Source organism: Drosophila guanche, unplaced genomic scaffold (genome assembly GCF_900245975.1).
Source record: "Drosophila guanche unplaced genomic scaffold, DGUA_6, whole genome shotgun sequence".
Lineage (NCBI taxonomy): Eukaryota > Metazoa > Arthropoda > Insecta > Diptera > Drosophilidae > Drosophila > Drosophila guanche.
This window is the reverse complement of record NW_022995754.1, coordinates 672,372-691,013: the sequence shown is the minus strand read 5'-3', so window position 1 is coordinate 691,013 and position 18,642 is coordinate 672,372. Positions and strand designations below refer to the sequence as shown.

At 52.0% G+C, this 18,642-nt stretch overlaps 8 protein-coding genes across 9 annotated transcripts; 2 read left to right on the top strand and 6 right to left on the bottom strand.

Annotated features, from left to right (window-relative positions):
• Positions 1-680: 680 nt before the first annotated feature.
• LOC117588921 lies at positions 681-6,511 on the bottom strand. 2 transcript variants are annotated; one of them, XM_034280494.1, is made up of 5 exons: positions 6,353-6,511; positions 3,608-5,415; positions 2,282-3,190; positions 1,875-2,176; positions 681-1,801 (listed from the first exon to the last, which is right to left on the bottom strand). In XM_034280494.1, exons 2-5 carry the CDS (start codon positions 5,393-5,395, stop codon positions 1,198-1,200), a joined length of 3,603 nt encoding a protein of 1,200 aa, XP_034136385.1. In that variant the 5' UTR covers positions 5,396-5,415; positions 6,353-6,511; the 3' UTR covers positions 681-1,197. The 2 variants fall into 2 exon arrangements, with proteins under 2 accessions (XP_034136385.1, XP_034136386.1); XM_034280495.1 differs by lacking the exon at positions 2,282-3,190 and having other exon boundaries at positions 684-1,801.
• Positions 6,512-12,237: 5,726 nt separating this feature from the next.
• On the bottom strand, positions 12,238-12,668 carry LOC117588960 (retinin). Its single transcript, XM_034280547.1, has 2 exons — positions 12,615-12,668; positions 12,238-12,557 (listed from the first exon to the last, which is right to left on the bottom strand). The coding sequence occupies exons 1-2, from the start codon at positions 12,633-12,635 to the stop codon at positions 12,267-12,269; spliced, it is 312 nt and encodes a 103-aa protein (XP_034136438.1). The 5' UTR covers positions 12,636-12,668; the 3' UTR covers positions 12,238-12,266.
• A 273-nt stretch (positions 12,669-12,941) lies between these two features.
• On the bottom strand, positions 12,942-13,878 carry LOC117588936 (retinin). The gene is made up of 2 exons (XM_034280514.1): positions 13,777-13,878; positions 12,942-13,716 (listed from the first exon to the last, which is right to left on the bottom strand). The coding sequence occupies exons 1-2, from the start codon at positions 13,786-13,788 to the stop codon at positions 13,147-13,149; spliced, it is 582 nt and encodes a 193-aa protein (XP_034136405.1). The 5' UTR covers positions 13,789-13,878; the 3' UTR covers positions 12,942-13,146.
• An 83-nt stretch (positions 13,879-13,961) lies between these two features.
• Positions 13,962-14,413, bottom strand: LOC117588955 (protein dpy-30 homolog). Its single transcript, XM_034280542.1, has one exon. It carries the CDS (start codon positions 14,371-14,373, stop codon positions 14,029-14,031), a length of 345 nt encoding a protein of 114 aa, XP_034136433.1. The 5' UTR covers positions 14,374-14,413; the 3' UTR covers positions 13,962-14,028.
• Positions 14,414-14,564: 151 nt separating this feature from the next.
• Positions 14,565-15,889, bottom strand: LOC117588934 (trimeric intracellular cation channel type B). The gene is made up of 3 exons (XM_034280511.1): positions 15,571-15,889; positions 15,236-15,508; positions 14,565-15,160 (listed from the first exon to the last, which is right to left on the bottom strand). The coding sequence occupies exons 1-3, from the start codon at positions 15,846-15,848 to the stop codon at positions 14,851-14,853; spliced, it is 861 nt and encodes a 286-aa protein (XP_034136402.1). The 5' UTR covers positions 15,849-15,889; the 3' UTR covers positions 14,565-14,850.
• A 139-nt stretch (positions 15,890-16,028) lies between these two features.
• LOC117588943 lies at positions 16,029-16,701 on the bottom strand. Its single transcript, XM_034280522.1, has 2 exons — positions 16,560-16,701; positions 16,029-16,495 (listed from the first exon to the last, which is right to left on the bottom strand). Exons 1-2 carry the CDS (start codon positions 16,587-16,589, stop codon positions 16,088-16,090), a joined length of 438 nt encoding a protein of 145 aa, XP_034136413.1. The 5' UTR covers positions 16,590-16,701; the 3' UTR covers positions 16,029-16,087.
• Positions 16,702-17,341: 640 nt separating this feature from the next.
• On the top strand, positions 17,342-17,907 carry LOC117588963. Its single transcript, XM_034280551.1, has 2 exons — positions 17,342-17,493; positions 17,567-17,907. The coding sequence occupies exons 1-2, from the start codon at positions 17,482-17,484 to the stop codon at positions 17,837-17,839; spliced, it is 285 nt and encodes a 94-aa protein (XP_034136442.1). The 5' UTR covers positions 17,342-17,481; the 3' UTR covers positions 17,840-17,907.
• Positions 17,908-17,949: 42 nt separating this feature from the next.
• Positions 17,950-18,640, top strand: LOC117588950. Its single transcript, XM_034280532.1, has 2 exons — positions 17,950-18,330; positions 18,398-18,640. The coding sequence occupies exons 1-2, from the start codon at positions 17,987-17,989 to the stop codon at positions 18,444-18,446; spliced, it is 393 nt and encodes a 130-aa protein (XP_034136423.1). The 5' UTR covers positions 17,950-17,986; the 3' UTR covers positions 18,447-18,640.
• Positions 18,641-18,642: the final 2 nt, after the last annotated feature.

Sequence of the window (18,642 nt, the reverse complement as noted above, 5' to 3'; positions counted from 1 at the left end):
GGCAGCCGTCCGGCTGTAAAGTTGTTTTCTTAATGCTTTAAATTTAATTTGCATTTTATGGACTGCACTCGTTTGTAATTGAACTTAAAGTCGCTCTTATGACGGAGCTTTATGTGCTCTTCGGAGCTGTGATTTCGGGGGATTACGCCTGGAACTAGCCGTCTATGTATGCAGATTAAGTGGATGATGGCGAAATATTGATTATTTATGAAAATGGGGAAGTCTGGGGAAATTTCGATTAACTTTGCATAATGAAATTTAATTGGGAAAAATGATGGGAGGGATCCAAAATGAACTGGAAAATGGAGTATATCCACAAAATATCAGAGATAAAGGAAAATGTAGCACTTTGGATGGAGAAGTATCGAGAAAATCCCACCTAAGATCCCACCTAAGCAAGAAAGTGGAAATATTGTGTGACTCCTACTCAAGCCACTTTTGAGAGAATGTTTCTCCGAACAAAACTACCTCAATCTTCAATGAAATTCTCATTTAAGTTAATGTTGATAAATTACTTCTGCCAGAAATCACTTTGGCTTCGACCTTTGGCATTCGATGGCCGAATATCTTCACACCCCAATCTTCAATCTTCCAATATTGACTCCAAAACTTAAGTTCTTCATTAAAGTCTCAGCACATTGACAAGTTCCTCGATGGACGATTATTTTGTTCATAAATTATTTTATTTAAATACATAATTATTAATTTATTACAAATATAAAAATAAATTAATCACTACAAGCAATAACTATTTTACAAGACAAAATCGGAACTCGAATGCACAGCGATCCGTGGACACAAAGTGCACAAAATATCAACAAAAGAGGAGGCAAAAGTGCCTCCAAAAGAGCAACAATTACGGGTAGCCGTGGGCGGACGGTAGATGATGGCGGATGATGCCTACTCTCGACTCGCGCACAACAAATAACAAAAGAAAACGAGCTCGTAATAGATGAGAGTAGAAAGGAGTGTCCCAAAATAAATACGATGACAAATGCCACAAAAGATGGTGGCAAATGGTAGGCTACGGAGAGTGTTGCATAAGTGGCTGATGGACGGCTGGACGGCTGGACGGATGGCTGATCAAAAATGGAAAACAAACTCATCGGAGGCATCATCTATGGCATGCTCTTCGATGCTGGTGGTGGCCGCATGGTAGGCCGTTAACGATGGAACCTCCTCGGGAGCAGCCGCTAATCATTGGTAGCTCTGGGTGATCTGCTGGATCCAGGGAAGGTACGAAGAGACCTTCACATAGACCCCGGGAACGTTCACCTGGCCGCAGCCAATGCCCCAGGAGACGACACCGACGACATTCCAGACTCCGTTGCGCTCGCAGACCAAGGGACCGCCGCCATCGCCCTTGCAGGCATCCTTGCCCTCCTCGCCGCCGGCGCACACGAATCCGGGATTCAGTTTGTAGCTGTAGCCCAGGCGGGTGTTCCTCAGCTGAGCCTCGCACTGGTGGTGCGAGAGGATGGGCACGTCGACCTCCTTGAGGATGTTCTGGTACTTTCCGTGCTCGCCGAAGGCGTCCTTGCCCCAGCCAGTGGTCCAGCAGCGGGCGCCGGTGAAGTCGGAGTACTTGTCGGGCAGGCAGGCGGGGCTGATGTGCGGGTTCTTGGTGAAGTCCACGGGCTGGTCGAGCTTCAGGATGGCCAGATCGTTGTCCAGGGTGCCGGCATAGTACTCGGGATGGATGTGCACGGAGACGACATCGCGCTCAATGTAGGGGAAGAACTCCACGTCGTGATTGACATCCCATTCGCCCAGGCGGACACGAAGATCGAAGCCATTTTGACTGCGGGATGGACAGATAACAAAGTAATTATAGAGATGATCGGCAGGGGCTTTGATGGAGTGTTGGCACTTACGATTTAATGCAATGAGCAGCGGAGATGATGTGCTGGGCATCGATGAGGGTGCCGCCGCAGGCGTAGATCGACTCCTTGGGGTCCTTCTTCAGGATGGCCACGTGCCAGGGATACTCGCCGAACTCGCTGTCGCCATCGACGTAGACGGGGTTCTTGATGCGGCCCGTGATGCCAGCGGCATTCCTCACACCACAGCGACCCAACTGCTGCTGGGGCGGTGCCTGGGGACGCACTGGACGACGGCAGCACACCTCATTCGCGCGGCAAGTCTTCTCCACGGGACGATTGCCATAGTAAGCGCGCTGCAAGTGGAGAGTGGGAGAGAGGGAGTTCGATTAGCATGACATTTGGATGGCTTTTGGGAATGGTTTAGACTGAGACTTTCTGCAAGATCAACACTTGGTTACCTCCTCCTCGGCTGTACTCTCCCACACACTACGACGCTTCCTCGACTGCTCAACGCTCCTCCTCCTGCGGTCCCTTGGAAAGGAGACATAATCACTGCCAAGTGCCGCGCCTGGGGCAGGCGTGGGAATGTTGTACAGGGGTCCCAGGTGCAGTTGTTTGCCCCGTCTCGTGGCTGATGGCTCAGCGCTCACATTGACACTCCTCTCCACATGCTGGGAGTACTCCCCGTAGCCGCCAAAGCCACTCGAGCCAAAGTCCGGGCTGGAGCCGGGATACACAGAGTTGTAGGAGCTCTCGTAGGCAGATGGAGGAGACTCGTGCTGGTAGCTGGGCGCTGAGGGGCCGCTGTGGTACTCGAAGATCGGAGTACTCGGCACCATTTCGACACTGAAGTGTGGCCCCGGCGATCCACTGTATCCCCCATAGTGATGATGATCGTAATCGTGGAAATCGTGATGATCGTGGTGCTCATGGTGATCGTAGTCGTGGTGCTCGTAGCCGCTGAAGTGATCGTGGTGATGGTAGTGTGTGCTGTGCACCTCGTTGGGCTTTCGCTTGAAGAAGTCGCCCACTTTCTGGATGAGATTCGCATTGGGAGTGACATGGAGGTTGACCAGCGGCTTCACCACCTTCTCCCCGTAGTCCGTCTTGGCCACCTGCACGGACACCAGCGGATTGACATTCACCAGACCCAGATTGAGGCCATTCGGGCCCAGGGAGCCAAAGTTGGGATTCTGCGCGGGATACTGATCGCCCAGGACATTCACCGGATAGCCGCCGTATGCCCCACTGGGGTAGGGCAGGCCAAAGGACACGCCGTAGGTGGGCAGAACTTTCCGTTGGATCAGCTCGATGGCCTGCAGGGCGGGCAGGGCCAAGGGAGATTGCCCGAGCGGTAGCCCCTGGCGCTGAGAGGGAGGAGACACGAACGGGATCAGTACGCGGACTCCGAATGCAGGATGCAGGATGCAGGATGCAGTCGTGCCACCTTGGTACCCCTTGTTGTTGATAGTTGTTTTGGCTGTGCTTTTGGTTAGGGCTGGTTTTAGTCGACGAACGAGGTTTAGTTGTACATTGAAGGAGCGTTGGAGGAGCGTTGATCGGTTGATTGATTGTTTGATTGATTGATGGGTGCAGTTGGTAGATTGATTGATTGATTTGGATGCGTGGTTGTGTGTGGTAGAGGAGGATTTGCTATTTGCTAAAACTCGATTCGATTAGTCATTAACTATGTGTGATTTTGCATTAGTCGGGCCACTAGCTAAACATTCTTAAAGGGTTCTTAAACGGTTTAAGGCACCAAGGGTTTAAAGGCAGACACTTACCCCTTGAGCATCGAGCGACAGATCGCTGTTGTCATCCTGGTCCTTCTGGTCATCGGAGATGGCCTGCCGGCGAGTGCGTTTCTTCTCATCCTTGTCCTGCTTCTCGTCCTTCTTGGTGTCTGCCTTGGCGGTGGCATTGCCAGCGGGCGCATCCTCGCTGAGTGCCTCGATGTCCTTGCCCAGATTGCGGGGATCGATGGGCAGAATCAGATCCTCTTTGCGGCCAATGCGATCGGCAGCGGGGCACTGGTTGAACGGAACGCACTGGCAGTCGACGATCTGCTGGCGGGAGGTGTCATAGCCACCCTGCCCTTGTCCCTGGTACTGTCCTTGTCCCTGTCCCTGGTATCCACCGGAGATGCCATTGTAATTGTTCGAGGCTCCTGTCTGCAGTTCCTTCTTGTAGTAGTCGGGGTTCTGGCTGTGGTAGCTGGAGCTGGGCGACGATCCAAAGCCGTTCTGGCCGAAGCCTCCCGAGTTGCCGCCGAAGCTGCTCAATCCCGAGTTGGGTTTGTAGATGTCACCGGAGAGACCTGGCTTCTGGGAGAGTCCACTGAAACCGCTCTGCGCGCCCTGGGACAGGAGTCCGCCCTGGGAGGCGCCATTGAAGCCAGCGTTGAAGGCATTCGACTGGGAGTAGGAGCCGGAGGAGGAGGCCTGGGGCGTGTACGTGGCCGAGGACTGGGCCAGGGCACTGAAGTCCGTGTTGATCGTCTGGCCGGAGCTGATGGGGATGGGAACGCTGGGTACCTTGACTCCCTCCGTGCCCTCGACGTGGTGGTAGTGGTGGTGCACGTGTTGCTGGAGACCCGCATCGATGGGAGCCCCAACGACGACCTTGGTGCTGGAGGAAGTGGCTGCCGAAGAGGAGGAGGAGGACTGCTGCGAGGAGTAGAAGCCGTTCAGGGAGGAGGGTGAGCCCTGGATGCCACCCTCGGGGTTCTCATAGTTGTAGGGTGGCAGACCGTTCGAGTTTGAGTTGAGGTTCGAGGAGGGACCATTGTAGACGGGGCCACCATTGGGACCACCTTGATAGATGGGTCCTGGTGGCTTGCTGTCGTAGATCAGGGCTCCGGGTGGGGGCTTCGTGTAGGTGATTCCATCCAGAGAACCATCGATGGCCGACGGAGGAGGATGCTCCAGGTATTGGCCTCCGAACTGGCCGCCTGGTCCGCTGGGTCTGTAGGGTCCGGACATGGGTTTGTAGGGTCCCTCGTAGCCGACCTTGCGCGGTGGTCCGAAGGAGTTGAGGGAACTGGGAGGAGGACCCATGGGCGGACGTCCACCAAAGTATCCCGGAGGAGGCATTGGCTTGGCTGGCCCATAGGGACCGCCGCTGTAGCCAGACGGCGGAGGTGGACCCTGGGCGTAGATGGTGGAGTAGAATGGACGCTTCTCCTCGATCTCGCAGCTCATTAGACCCAGTCCGCAGAGCTTGTCGCGGATGAGGTTACGCGCCTGCATGTCGTTGCCCTGCTGCAGGGCCTGGTCGATGTTGCCATCGGCATAGACGGCGTCGTACTCCCCCAGGTTGCGTCCCTCCCGGCGGGAGTTGAGCAGCTGCTCGATGATCGTGTCGATCTCCGAGGTGCTGTTGCTCTGGATGGACTCGTGCACCAGGTAGCGGCCCTGCACCTCCGTCTCTGACCCTCCAGCGGCGTCTTTTGTGTCCACGGAGCGTCTGCTGGGCATGGCAGACTCCATGGGCGCCCACTCGTTGCCCCAATCGGCGGCCAGTGTGGCGGTGGCCAGCAGCAGAACTGCCATCAGACCCTCTCGCATTCTCATTGTGTGTGGAGGAGGAGTGTCTGGAAGTGAAATAAAATTGATTTATGAGTCGGGGATTACATAACCTGAAGCCCGAGCGGCGGCGTCTCTTGACACCATTACCCCAAGTCATTGTCCCAGTTTACATTTCTCCACCACTCCACCCTTCCTTCCCATCACTCACGGCTGCTGAAGCAATCCCCAAACGAAACCGAAAAACCAACAACCAAAAACCGGTTCGTATCTTGAAATCTTCGTATGAGTCAGTGGCGGAGGCAGAGTCGTATAAGACTTGGACTTTTACTTTCGTTGGAGGTCGCAGACCGTTGTTACTTTTTTTTCGAAATGGTAGAAAGAGACAGCCGCCGCCTCGCCACACTCTCTGCCTCTCTTTCTGTGTAATTTATGAGGTAATTTTCCTTGCGGCTCTGACTCCGGACAATCGCTCAAGCTCCAGGCTGATCTCTGCCTTGACAGCCGCTTTCCGGTTCGTTTATTTCTGTACATTTTTGTTTCACTTTTCTTTTGCTTTGCGACTTTTGCACTGCACTCTTATGTCACTGTTGGTGGGTCGCCAGACGATGCGGAGTCGAGTCTTGAGCGATCTTTCATTATGTAAATGGATCTTTCGGGTGTGATCTTCGATGGGGGCGGAAGTCGTGTGCAGCGTTGCATTGCAATGGGTTTCGGATCTTGAATGCTAAATGTTGCTGCTGCAATTCAGGGTGTGTGTTTTTCCTGTGTGTCTCAATCTGTCTGCCCAACTCTGGGAGGTTTTTCTTTTTTCGCAGTGAAAGTTTCGCTTTTCCGATTGACTTTAATGACGGTTCGCTGTGTGTCTGTGTGTGGGTTTTTCTGGGCATTACAATAGTGGAACGGAATTGATGGATCTGATGGATCCCTTTTTATATTCCAATCTCTGCGTTCACTTTGTGGATGTGTTCACTGGGGAGTATTTTGTCACTTTTGATCACTCACCTTTTGTCTGTTTTCAATTATAAATAATAATCCACTGGGGGGCAATGCGTGTTTCCCTTCTCTCGATACTCCTTTATGTAGTTTATTTATTGATTGTCTCTGTTATCCTTTCACTTCACTTTCTGCACTTTCTGCACTTCTCCTTTGTGCTGCTCGTTCGTCGGCAAGTCGTTCACTGATTTCGCTTTCGTCGGCGGCGCACATTTTATACAAAACGCCGCACGCAGGCGCAACGGCGTCTCGCTCTTCTCTCTTGCTTCCCCCTTGCTCTCGCAGTTTGCGAATCGGGGGCCCAAAACAAAAGAGCGACAAAGCGGCGACTGCGACAATGTTTGGCAACCCATACCCCTCTTCGTCTCACTCCCTCTCTGTGTCTGTGTGTGTGTCTCTCTCTTTTTCTACAGTTTTATTTTTTTTTGGGGTAATCATTATTTGGTTGGGTTTTTCTTCGATTCTTCGATTCTGCTGAAGACTGGAGGTCACTTAGCGTTGGGGTCTAAGCGGAAAACATGCAAAGAATAAGTTTATTGTGAGCATTATAGTTGGGCTAATCCCAATGGAACGCAGAGATGTTTCATTTGGAGTACCCTCAATTAGCAAATACTGCAGGAGTTACGTTTAAAGGACTATCAGGTTAAGCCTTCCCTTTGGAATAAGTACAGTCTGGGAATTGGCTTGAAGTTACATAGATTCCTGACAGAGGAACTTCTTTAAATGTGTATTAGTTGCCCCGCAAACATTATCTCATATCCCATGTTTCCCCTCGACTAACAAGAGATCACTCGCCATCACTCTCTGTTTCAACTACTGAAAATGAAAATCTTCCATAAAACTGTCATCCCCCGATGAAGCAATACCCCTGGGGAGTGAATATGTTAAAATTGTGTGTAAATCTCACATAAAGTCCAAATTAGATCGCTCTGGTTGTTATTTTTATTTTTATTATTTTTTATGATGATTTTTCATGTGGGATTTCGACCAAAAAACTTCCCGGAAAGGCACTGAACAACACAGTTTGAGAAACGCCAGAGAGAAAGACAAAGAGAGAGAGAGAGAGAGAGAGAAAAACAGAGCGAAAGATTATGCAATTCTGCAATTATGAATTGGGTCAGAGAGGCGACTGAGGCAAGGCACGAATGAAAGGGGTTAAAGGGGTCGGTCGGGTTTCTCTCGTTGGGAATTGGGCATTGCCTCAAACCGGATCTTTTGGCATACATTCGTCTCCGACACGTCTCCGGTATCATCCCGTCCCTCCGATCCGCTCTCTGCTCTGCTCTGCTCTGCTGAACCGACGGATGGACAGTCATCGGGTGGTTCAGTCTCGTTTTTGAACCATGGTCAATGCAGACGTCATCGGAGTCTCCCTCGCTACTCCTGCCTGTCGGCTACTCATTGTGAATCAAAAGTGCTTTGCGGAATTACCCGAAGTTCATACAAATTAGAGACATTCCCCCGGCGATGATCACGTTCGCGTGCCGAACCCCATACTGACTGACGCTGATCTTCATTGGGTTCGCGCCAGCCAAGCCATTTGTTGTGTGTGGTCAGTGCTGTGCTGTGTGTGCCATGCGTGGCTCTCCTCTCATTGTGATTCAGTGGCTCCACTCCACTCCACTCCACACCACTCTGCTGTGTGTTTGACCTTGGCTGGGGCTGGCCAACAACCGACTCGACAAACATTTATCTACTCCCCAGCGTATCCCCGAGCGCCACTTAAGTGTCGTTTTATGTTAAACATTCCAAGAAAGTTGATAATGGGCCACAGATCGAATGAACGAACATTATGCTAATCGCTTTGGGTTACTCTCGACCGATGTACAATGTGGGGATCGTGGAGTTTTTATCAATCAGCTGCTTGGCTCGGCGTAGTCTTTGGCCATCGGGTTTTTTATGAGTCACTCGGACAGCAGCAGCAGCAGCAATCTGTGTCGTTGGGTCGCTGGCGTGTTGTTTGTTTGAAGGAGGTGCATCGAACCTGATTCGAATTCGCATTCGTACTCGTACTCGTATTACTCTGTGAGAAGGGGTGCTACGGATTGGCAGTATAATACTTATGGGATGGTGGAGTCTTACTGGATAATCGTAATTTATTTCCTAATGTTTCCTAATCTTATTTTCTAGGATTTCCATGGCTCCTCCCTTGGCTCATCATCTGCGTATTTTCACCTTTAGTTTATTTCTAAGGTAAGCACTTTGAAGGTATCTTTATATTCGGTTTGCTACAGGCCCCAAAACTATTGCTTTCCTGTTCAAAATAATTCGAGAGTTAGCTGGAAACTTGGAAGCATTTTGCTATTGGTAAATCCCAGTGTCCGAGTGCCTGGCAATCGGTTTGAACTTGAACTTAGGCCTCGTGCGGCAGCTACTCGTGTGACAGCTAATGCCACACAACATGGAGATGGAGTGTCAAACACAGAGAGGAGACAGACAGGAGAGGACTGTGTGTAATCCGCAAAGATGTTGATGGGGTTACAGGTTCAGGGGCAGCCAGGCAGCCAGGCAATGGCAATTGTTCGTGAATTTCCTATCTTTCTTGTGGCTATTACCACATGGCTGGCCAACTTGTTAACTGTTTGCCCAAATAGATTCGAGTGGGGCTTGTGTTTGCTCCAAATAGTCATCGCCTGTCGCCTGGTAATGTGTCTCCTGCCTTTGCATACTCGTAGCCGCAGTTCAAGTCCATAAGTGTCGAGTCTCCAAGCCCAAAAAAAGAGCTCTGATAGAAGCCGAAGGTCGGCGTGTGCCTAGCTCCCGATTTGTGTCAATTGCTCAACAAATTCGAGCATTGAATGTTGCCCATTGAGTGGTGTCTCCCCACGCCCACGCACACGGCTCTCCGCACATTTGGCAATCGCCTAAGCCAGACTCTGGTCTGAGTGGATATTTGTGGCAGCTGCAGCTGCATCTGTGCCATGGATTAACCCAAAGCTCGCAAAATGCAAAATGCAAAATGCTGGGGAAAATCCCCAGGAAAACCATAAGTAACTCTTTTTCTTTTGGGTCTGTCCACCATTCAACTTGGGTCTCCAGCCAATTCTCGACTTGTTTGCCGGCTGCTGCTTTGGCTTTGGTTTTGGCTTTATGGCTGTTGTTGTTGCCTTAGGCCTTGGGGAAACCCCAACTGAAGTCGGCTTACATAACAATGCAACAGGCAGCCACTGCCACAGTCGCGTGCGGTGCATTGAGCCGGTCTGCCCTCCCTTCCTCTCTCCCTCTGGGGGCTTATGATTCACTTTGGAACTGATTTGATTGGATTTGTTGCTTCGGTTCGGCTTTGGCTTTTTGATTTGTTTTGTTTTGCTCGCTTAGCACACGAGTGAGGGAGTAAATGCAGGCATCTGGCATTTTGATGGGGGACTGCCTTTTGTTTTCATCAAGAGTACACTCTACTTCGGAAGAAGGTCTGAGTTTAAGAAGGATTATTCCTTACTATTTCATATTACATCTTCTATCCATCATGGCAAAGGAATCATGCAGCTCCATCTGCGTTGAAAGAGTATCCAAAACTGCGCCTAAATCTCCAGCTCTTGCTTTCCTTTCTGGTTTATTGGCTTTCGTGTTGTTGGTTTGTGCGAAATTACCTGTAATAAATTCGATGCGTATGGCTAAATCGAATCATTTGTTGTAGCCAATGTAATTATCATAGTTGGCCAAACCCTCAAGGTCGTTCACCCACCCACACACACACACAGAAACAGAAACAGACCCACATTGTGTGATCAGCATACAAATAAGGAGGGAGGAGTGATTCATGTCTCCAGCAGACATCGCTCCCTCTCTCTGTCTCTCTCTCTCTCTCTCTTTTGTTGCATAATGCTTTAAATTATTTCACCCGCATCTAATGGTGGCTTTTGTTGCTTTCGTTGCCGCCCTCTCACCGCACACACTCCCCTTTCCCGGGCAGCCCAGTCCGTGGCTCATTTTACTTTGCTCATTGTCTTCATCTCTCTCTCTCTCTCTCTCTCAGCCAAATAAATTCATGTCTGCGGCATTTGTAAATTAATTTCAAGCAGAGATTCGAGATCTCCAGGGTGGAGGGAGGTAGAGTTCCGTTTTCCCCCTCCCCGAGTTGTGGGGAAAGTTTGCCCTGCTTTGCCCAATGATAATTCATCTCTCTGGTTGCGGGATACGGATAGGTACATCAAATATTTATTCATTCTGCCTAAAGTTCTTGGAAAAAGTTCTTGGCCTTCTTCCTATGCTAAGTGCCTTTGCCTTTTGATATCCCCAATCCAACATTCAGAGAACGAAATGCTTACTTCTCGGCGTAGTACGTCCTCTCTGGCGCTTATTAAATTCACTTTGATTCGAGTCTAGGCGAGGCGAGGCGAGGCGAAGGACTCCCAGCACCCCTGTGGCGGGGGGACTGGCTAGAAGAATGGGATGACAGCATAACGATGCATTCAAGTGGCGTTTTTGATAAACAAACAAACCGATTACACAGCGGTCGAGAAACCCAGCCACCCAGCCACCGCACCGCACCACCCACTGTGCCAATTGGCGGTGCTTCCAATCAGAGTCCCCAGAGCCAGGCCAGAGCCACGGCCAGGGCCATGGACAAATGCATTGAACCCTGAAGGAAGGAGACTGACTGACTACGCGGAGAATAGAGTGATGAGAGGCATGGAACATTGTCCACTTTTGGGGTGGTCTTCAGCTTTAGTGGGAGACCGCCTAAAAGGCTGCTTTGCCCACAGACGACGATGCCAATGATGACGATGATGAGGCTGCTGGGGAAACTGCGCCTCAAAGTTGCATCATTGCGGCCTGGCCTGGCCTGGTGCCTGGGATTACTCTTCAGCTGGCTGCAAGTGACAGCCATTGAAAATGTCTGCCCCAATTGGGAATGCGTAGACAATGGCATGGGCAACTAATCGATAGTCGGATTGATACTTTGACCTTAATGCGGGATTGAAAGCGCAACCGCACACTTCCTTATGTAATTGGAGAACTCACAACTATCCTTGGTCCTGCATGCTGCATCCCTCCATCATCTTTGGACTCCATGGACTGCTTTTTGTGGTTCATTCACATGAGCCCAAAGGACTTGCATAATCTCGAGAGCTTCGATCTGGTGTCGCTGGCTTGTTCGGTGCGTCTAACCTTTGGCCTTTGCTCTCAAGCCATGATTGAAGGTTTTCAGTTTCAATACGGGGAAGAGATATATGCCCTCGCATGCGTATCTGTTTATCCCACCTGGTAACCGTCGAATGGCTTCCAATTGTTGCTTGTTTTTGTGCCATTCGCTGGGAGGGAAGAGAGGAGAGAGAGACAATAACGCACTCAACTCTACTCTGTATGGATACTGGGTTAAGGGCCTCTCAATCAATGCTCGCCTCAAGCTTGTTCTCGTAGAAAACACTCTGGGCTTTCGGCTACTGACCCGAGGTCATCATTCCTGGGGGAATGTTCTGGCAGCATGGCCCCTGGAATAATGCCGAGACATTTGCGTATGTCACGTCACTCCACGCCCATTCTGCCATCCTGCCATCCTGCCATCCGGCTACAAGCTCAACCAGAAAATGTGTACACAAAATATAGAATTCGAAATCTATTTCGTGCGTTTGTGGATGTTCGGAATCATCATCATCCTCGGGTGACGTCAGTGGCACTCAATCAGAAGTGCAGCATAGCGCGAAATTTAATTGGCAGTCGACTGGCTGTCAGCTCTATCTCTTTATTTGTCTCTCTGTGTGGATTAGCCACCGAAAAGGATGAGCAGTGGTGGCTCACCACCTCCTGTCACTCTCCTCAAACAATGCAGTTGCGGGCTTTTGGAATTTGTTTTATTTGATTTTATTTGTGTTGTGCGTTGCGAGAGCGTTGAATCCAATGTTTGGGCGGTGCCTCGGTGCTTAGAGAGAGTCGTGCTGCGGTCTTCAGGGTTCACGGTTCACGGTTCACGGTTCAGGGCTTACTTTCTGTAGAGCGAGTTGGTGGCTCCGTAGAATGGATAACTCCAGGTGGGGGGATAGTGCAGAGTGGTCCGCAGAGCGGGTGCCAGGAGCGGCGTGAGTCGCGGCGCCGTGGCATGGACAATGGTGGAGCTCTGGTGGGAGACGGCGGTGGGCACATGCTCCAGCAGATTGCCCACTCGGGCGACAATGGGCTCTTGGTGCAGCGTCAGCATCGGATGATAGACGTGGAGCTCGGCCTGCCCCAAAGCCACGAGCCAGAGGAGTGCAGCAACTCGCACGGAGAGACTCTGAAAGAGGGAGAGGCCAATGAGAGGCAGAGTCTAGTCAGAGGTTGCAACTCTTACCAATTGCTTTGCTGATTGCATCTCAATGTCTGGGCAGCGACTGTTGGCTGCAAGTGAGGATGGAGCCACTTTTATAGTCCAGCGAAGACCAGAGACCAAAGCATTCTAATTGAGTGGCGTGGCCCTTCTAGCCCTTGAGCGAGGCTCAAGTTCCGCCTCTCCCTAATCCTCCAGAGATCGCAGATCGCAGATCGCAGATCACACATCACAGAGATAGCTGATTGCACAGCCAAAGCTGTGGCATGTTTATCGTTTGTCGTGGGCTTGGAGCCGTGTTTTCTTTATTGATTTCCTGTCACCGCCCAAGGAATGCCAAGAGCGGAGAGCTGCAGATGCGAATTCTTTATTGCAGAGAAGAGAATCAACAGAAAATGGCAGAGAAGAGAGAACAGATCGGAGACAAAGGAGAGACAGTCTGGGGGGGGGGGGCTAGAGAGGGAGGAGGAGGAAAAGTAGAGCTAAAGCTGAGGGTTTGGCGAGTTGTTCAGTTTGTGGGTTCATCTTTGGGGTCCGTGAAGGGTGAGACTTGCCTTCAGTTGCGGAGCAGAACCAAGCGAGGATCGGCAGAGGACAGAGTCCACAGGAGCGGCGGCTGCTGGCGAACCAGTTTGGTGGTGCGAACGGCAGGCGCCACGATGGGGCTGACCACGCGGCGGTGGTCGTGCACAATCGTCTGGCTCTGGTGGGACACTGCGGTGGGCACATGCTGCACCACCTCGCCCACCTTGGCCACAGCTGGCTCCTGGATGGTAAGGACTGTCCGCAGGCCAGGGCGAGCGGCCACAATCAGAGGCAGAGGCACGGTGACGGGTATGCCAGACAGGAGGCGCGCATCGATGGTGTCCGAGCTGCCGCTGGAAGATTGCGAAAGCTGATCAGAGGAGGAGGAAGCGTCCTCCTGCGGGTTCTTTTCCTCCTTTTGCGCAGCGGCGGCAGCTGCAGCGCTGCTCTCGGACTGCTCTTCGGCATCCTCGGCAGCAGGCAGGGACAGCAGCTGCGTGGACTTGCCAGAGCTGAGAGCCAACAAATTGGAGGGCCACTCGAGGCCAGCTGCCCCGGAGGATCCTGCAAGGATGAGCACAATGGCCAGGACAGGAAGGCACTGCAGAGGGAATCCCCTTAAGGCTTTGGTCTGGATGGATTCTCTGAAGGATTCACTCACCACTCGAGACATGATTGCGGGCTGTCTCTGGATTTGGTTCTGCTTCGTGGGGGGGACACTTGTGACTAGGTCAATGCTGTCGAATGACTGATGACTGGGATGATTCCAGGTTCTGTTTTTATAGCCACAAATCCGAACTCCCCAGAGGCGTCTCGCTCCAGTGGCCAAAGAAATGCAACGTGCAATGAGGCTCAACGGAAACCGAAACTGCATTTTATTTCAATTTGAATTTGTTTTGATTGGAAATTCGATTCAGAGAATGTTTTGGGGCAGCTGAGTGTCGCACTTGTGGCTGTCCTGCAGCCAGAACTTCTCCAGGTAGCCGACGGGATCGCGGGGCTGTGCGCGGGCCACAGCCAGCATTCCCTCCATCAGAATGGGCACCACCTGCTGCTGCAGGTAGACTCGCTTCTGCTCTGGCGAACGATGGAACTTGGGCCTGTTGCACTCCGCCTCTGCCTGTGGTGGTGGCGCCTCCTTCTTCGTTGGCCTCTCCATTCCTGCACAATCGATGGCCGACTTTCGCTTGGCCTTGGCCTGGACTGTGCTCTGTTTTCGGGGACTTTTGGATTTTACTTTTGCTTCTTTGCTCAACATTTTGAGAGTTTGATGAGGGATAACTGATGTGACTAAGCATTAGGAAACGATTACTCCATCAAAGGCAACTTCCTGAACAGATTACACAACTTTATCTGAGAGATTTGTTTTTTTTTCACTCTCTAATGAAGACTCTTTGTACTAATTGACAGACTTCTTTTCAAACGGAAATTTCACAGCACAACAGATGATAGGTTGGAGGAGTATATTTCGCTCTGCTCCCCCCTGTACAGAGAGTGGATGCTCCCCTAAGCTGATTAGCATGTGCCCCATGCCACGCGTAACCCGATCAAGCGGAAAGCATGCTGCCTCGTGTCGCGTCTCCATCGCTTGGCTGAGTGGCAAGTGGCAAGTGGCGAGTGGCGAGCGGCGAGTGGCAGGGAGGAAGGCTAAGCCGCTTACCGGCTCCTCCACCCGGTAGCCCCAGTCCCAGCAGAGAGGACAGAGCTTCAGTGCTTCATCTGGTGGCACATTCTCTCAGCGCCATCGTCGACGGTTTAAATCAAATTTTGAAAACGTTTCCCTCCGCCTTTTGCCAGGCTTTAGAAGGCGTTCAAAAAACTTGCTCAAGTCCGCCGTGAGGCCGCCGAAGAAGGTGTAGCGCACGCGGGTCTCCATCAGCCACACAAAGTGCTCCGTGCGGTAGGCCAGGGACAGGTATTTGTAGCTGTTTACCAGCACCAAAGTGTAGACCTGCAGCTGGTTCTGCGTCAGTCCGCACAGCAGGGGACTCTGGTGGATGTGCAGGGCAAAGAGGCTGGAGATGACCAGCGCCAGCTTGGAGTTACTGATGGAAGAGGGATCAGAGTCAGAGTCAGAGTTGGAGTCAGAGTCAGAGGAATGGAAGATGGAAGATACTCACATGGTCAGCTTTAGGCGCGCCATCTGATTGTGCTGGCAGCGATTGATGAGGAGCGCGGCCACGGGCTTTAGGAGCTCTGCCCCACTGCCCATGATGGTGCCCACGACCAGCATGGCCACTGGGGCATTGCCATAGATGTTCCCGGCCAGAGTGACGCCCTTGTCGATGAGCTGCACCTGGCTGATGGTCGACATGGTCGTGGCCAGGATGCGAAAGAACACGGTCCGTGCCACCGAGTGACCCAAATCGAAGGGGCAATAAAAGATGAGGTACCTGAGAGCAGTGAGGATTATCACAGATGACCTTTTCGACTATTCTGTTCTGTCGGCACTCACCACATGCAGGAGCTGAGGAGCACGTCGGCGCTGTTGCAGAGCGGCTCCAGGGGCAGATTGCCGAGCAGAAGGTTGCCCAGGATGTCGCCCGCGTAGACGAGCATCGTGTTGGTCAGCCACAGGGCAAAGGGCTCCCACTCGAGGCAGCTTCTGCGCTTCCCCTTGGGCCCGCTCCGCGACTCGATCTCCTCCCGCAGCTGCTCGGCCATGAGGGAGTAGTGGAGGGTGCGGAACATGATGTGATTGGGGAACTGCCTGAGGATCAGCTGTGCATTCATCGCGAGCAGCTGTCCCACTCACCGTCCCCTGCTGCCTCCTTGCACTTCCAATCCACAAATCTTCTTCCTTGGGATGCCTGGATGTCTTGGGTGATCTACGATCGATCGATTGACCTACGGAACTATGAATTTTGCGATCGCTGTTCGGTTGGTTTCCAAAAGAGATTTATCTTAAAACCGAATTAATGCGTGTAAAAATGTAACATAAAAGGGAGTGTTGACAGGGGAAGCGTCGGTCTCTACACTGGCGATGAGAGCAGTCGTAGGTTCTGGTGGGGCTCCTCCTCCTGCTCCTCCTGCTGCTCGTACATTCCCGTATGAGCCGTGAGGCTGCGTGGTCCGGGGATAAGAGACTCATAGCTTATGTTCCGCACTGGCTTAATCCGCGGCAGCATCTGGTGGACCACTGGCCGTGCGGAGTACGTGAGATGTGCAGGGGTCCGGCTCAGTCCGGACACGAGCTGAGGTTGCTCCTCCTTGCGCACTGTTGGCTGTTCCACCAGATGTTGTGGCCGGAGGATTAGCGATGGCTTTGCTGGGGCGAGTCGCGTGAAGCTCTGGTGGGAGATGGCGCTGGCTGTGTGTCCATTGCCGTGCAGGATGGTGGCTGCCTGGCTCACACAGAGGATGAATGCGAGCTGCAAAGCCTGTTGTAGAGTTGTACAGAATTGAAGTGCTGGCATGGAGGCTGTTGGATGATGATGTACTCACGCAGATGGAGATGCAGGTGCAGATGCTCATGATTGTCCCTTGAGTGGAGAACTAATTACCGTTTGGCGTGTGCCTCTGGCATTTATAGCTGGATGTGGCTGGACTCCTCCTTGACTTGACTCTCTGTGCTCTGTGCCAAGAGGTCGCCCCCCAAAAGCGCAGATTAATTGAACACTTCATGCGAGTGCGAGTGTGCGTATGAGTAGCTTAATTAATTAATCAAAATGTACTTCAAAGCGACAGCTGCGTGCACTTAGAGCTGCCATTACGCGCCATCGTAAGGCCTCGGGCCTCCAGTACTCACTCGGAGACTGAAGAAACTCACAGCCACTGGGCTGAGCAGGTAGAGTCTCTCACATGTGTGTTGGCACACCACAGAGGGGCGGACGGGTGGTGGTGGTGGTGGTGCGATATGTGGAGTGGATCAACCTTCAACCGCCGTCTCTCCCGTCTCTCTCTCTCTGCTTGTGGTATTATTATTACTACAATAATTCGCGGCGTTTGGTATATTTATTTATATATTTGATATTTGTTTGGCTCTTGTTGTGGGTTTTGGTTTTATTTCTTTACGTAAAGTTGGGACACTCCCACCAATTGCAAGATAACCGCGACTGCGCGCGTGTTTCCAACGCTTCGGACTCGCAGATTCGCGGGAGAGGCGTAGCCCAAGGGGGGCCCTCTGTGCGGAACCCCTCGCAAGTCGATCTGCTGCCTGCCCCTGGCGGCGTGGGGTACTGCTGTACAGTGATTTCATGGCACAGCAATTCACACAGCACTTCAGTTTGACTTTGCCACTCGCTCCGCTTTGTGTTTCTATTTTTTGCTTCGATTCGCTACGATCTACGATCAGCGATCTACGATCTCCGCTCCACAGATCTCCCTCCGTTAAACGTCCCATTAGGCACTGCGTCGATTCTGCATAATGCGGCATCTGGTGAGTGTGTGTGGGATGCGCCTCCATTCAGTTTGATGAACCTAAACTCCAACTTCCCTCCCCCGCCCTGCAGTTGCTGTTGTTCGCACTGTCCCTGGCTCTGTCGCTGGCCAGACCTGCCACGCAGGCGCCTCGCCTGCTCATCGACTCTGCCCCCTCGGTGGTGGCCTACCAGGGCTCCTCCCAGACGCACACACGCTTCGTGATCGCACCCATGGGCCGGGCTCTGGGCTACGTGGAGCCCACGAATCTCAATCGAACGTTCCACACGAAGCCCACGTCGCGGGAGGAGGGCTCCGGCTATGATCTGCTCAATCTGAGTCCGGTCTATGTGCCGCACGCCTAATTGATTAAAATAGTGTAGAAAATATCTAGATAGTTGAATTCAGAATGCAAATACAGAGCAGCAAGGAAGCCTTTGATTTACTTATCCATTCCATGTCTCTGCGTCAATTGTCTGCGGCAATTCAGAATCGATTCGGAATCAGACAGAATGGAGAACATGACTGAAGGAAGAGTTGCAAGTCGCAGTTGCGGGATGCTGCCCTCTGCTCTGCTTACGCTGCGAATGCTGGGCCAGATGGAGGAAAAGGAGCAGCAGGATGCCGAGGAGCTGTACGAGAACTGCACAAGCTGCTGGCGCGACCAGTTCAAGAATCCGAATATGGCCAACTTTGCCATTGGCATGGAGTTCATGAAGCAGAGCCAACGCACTCCGCTATCCTCGGGGCCCAGCTTCAGTCTGTACTCGGACAATGGTAATTCCTCGATAGAGACTCCGCGGTTATTTCAATCTCACTTGTCCGACCCTCCGGCCATCTCGGATGTGGAACCACAGTGCGTGACACAGTCCTCATTGTCCCTTGATTCCCCCGCTAACTAGTTGTATCCCTCCTCGGTACAGTTCCGCTTTCATCACAGGAAAGTCCTGGAGCCGCCGCTGCCGCATCTAGGCGGAAGATCTAGACCCACTGCCGAAGCCAACTGCCGCGCGAATGCTCTGCGGAGCCGCTCTTTTATGGAGCGGGAGAGTCTGTCTGTGCGGAATAAATTGTGCATTTCATCTTGTTTTCTTTCTCTGACACCATTTGGGTCTCTTCAAAGGGGGAGACCTTCGACAGCCTGAGCTCCATTGTTAGACCTTTTGCT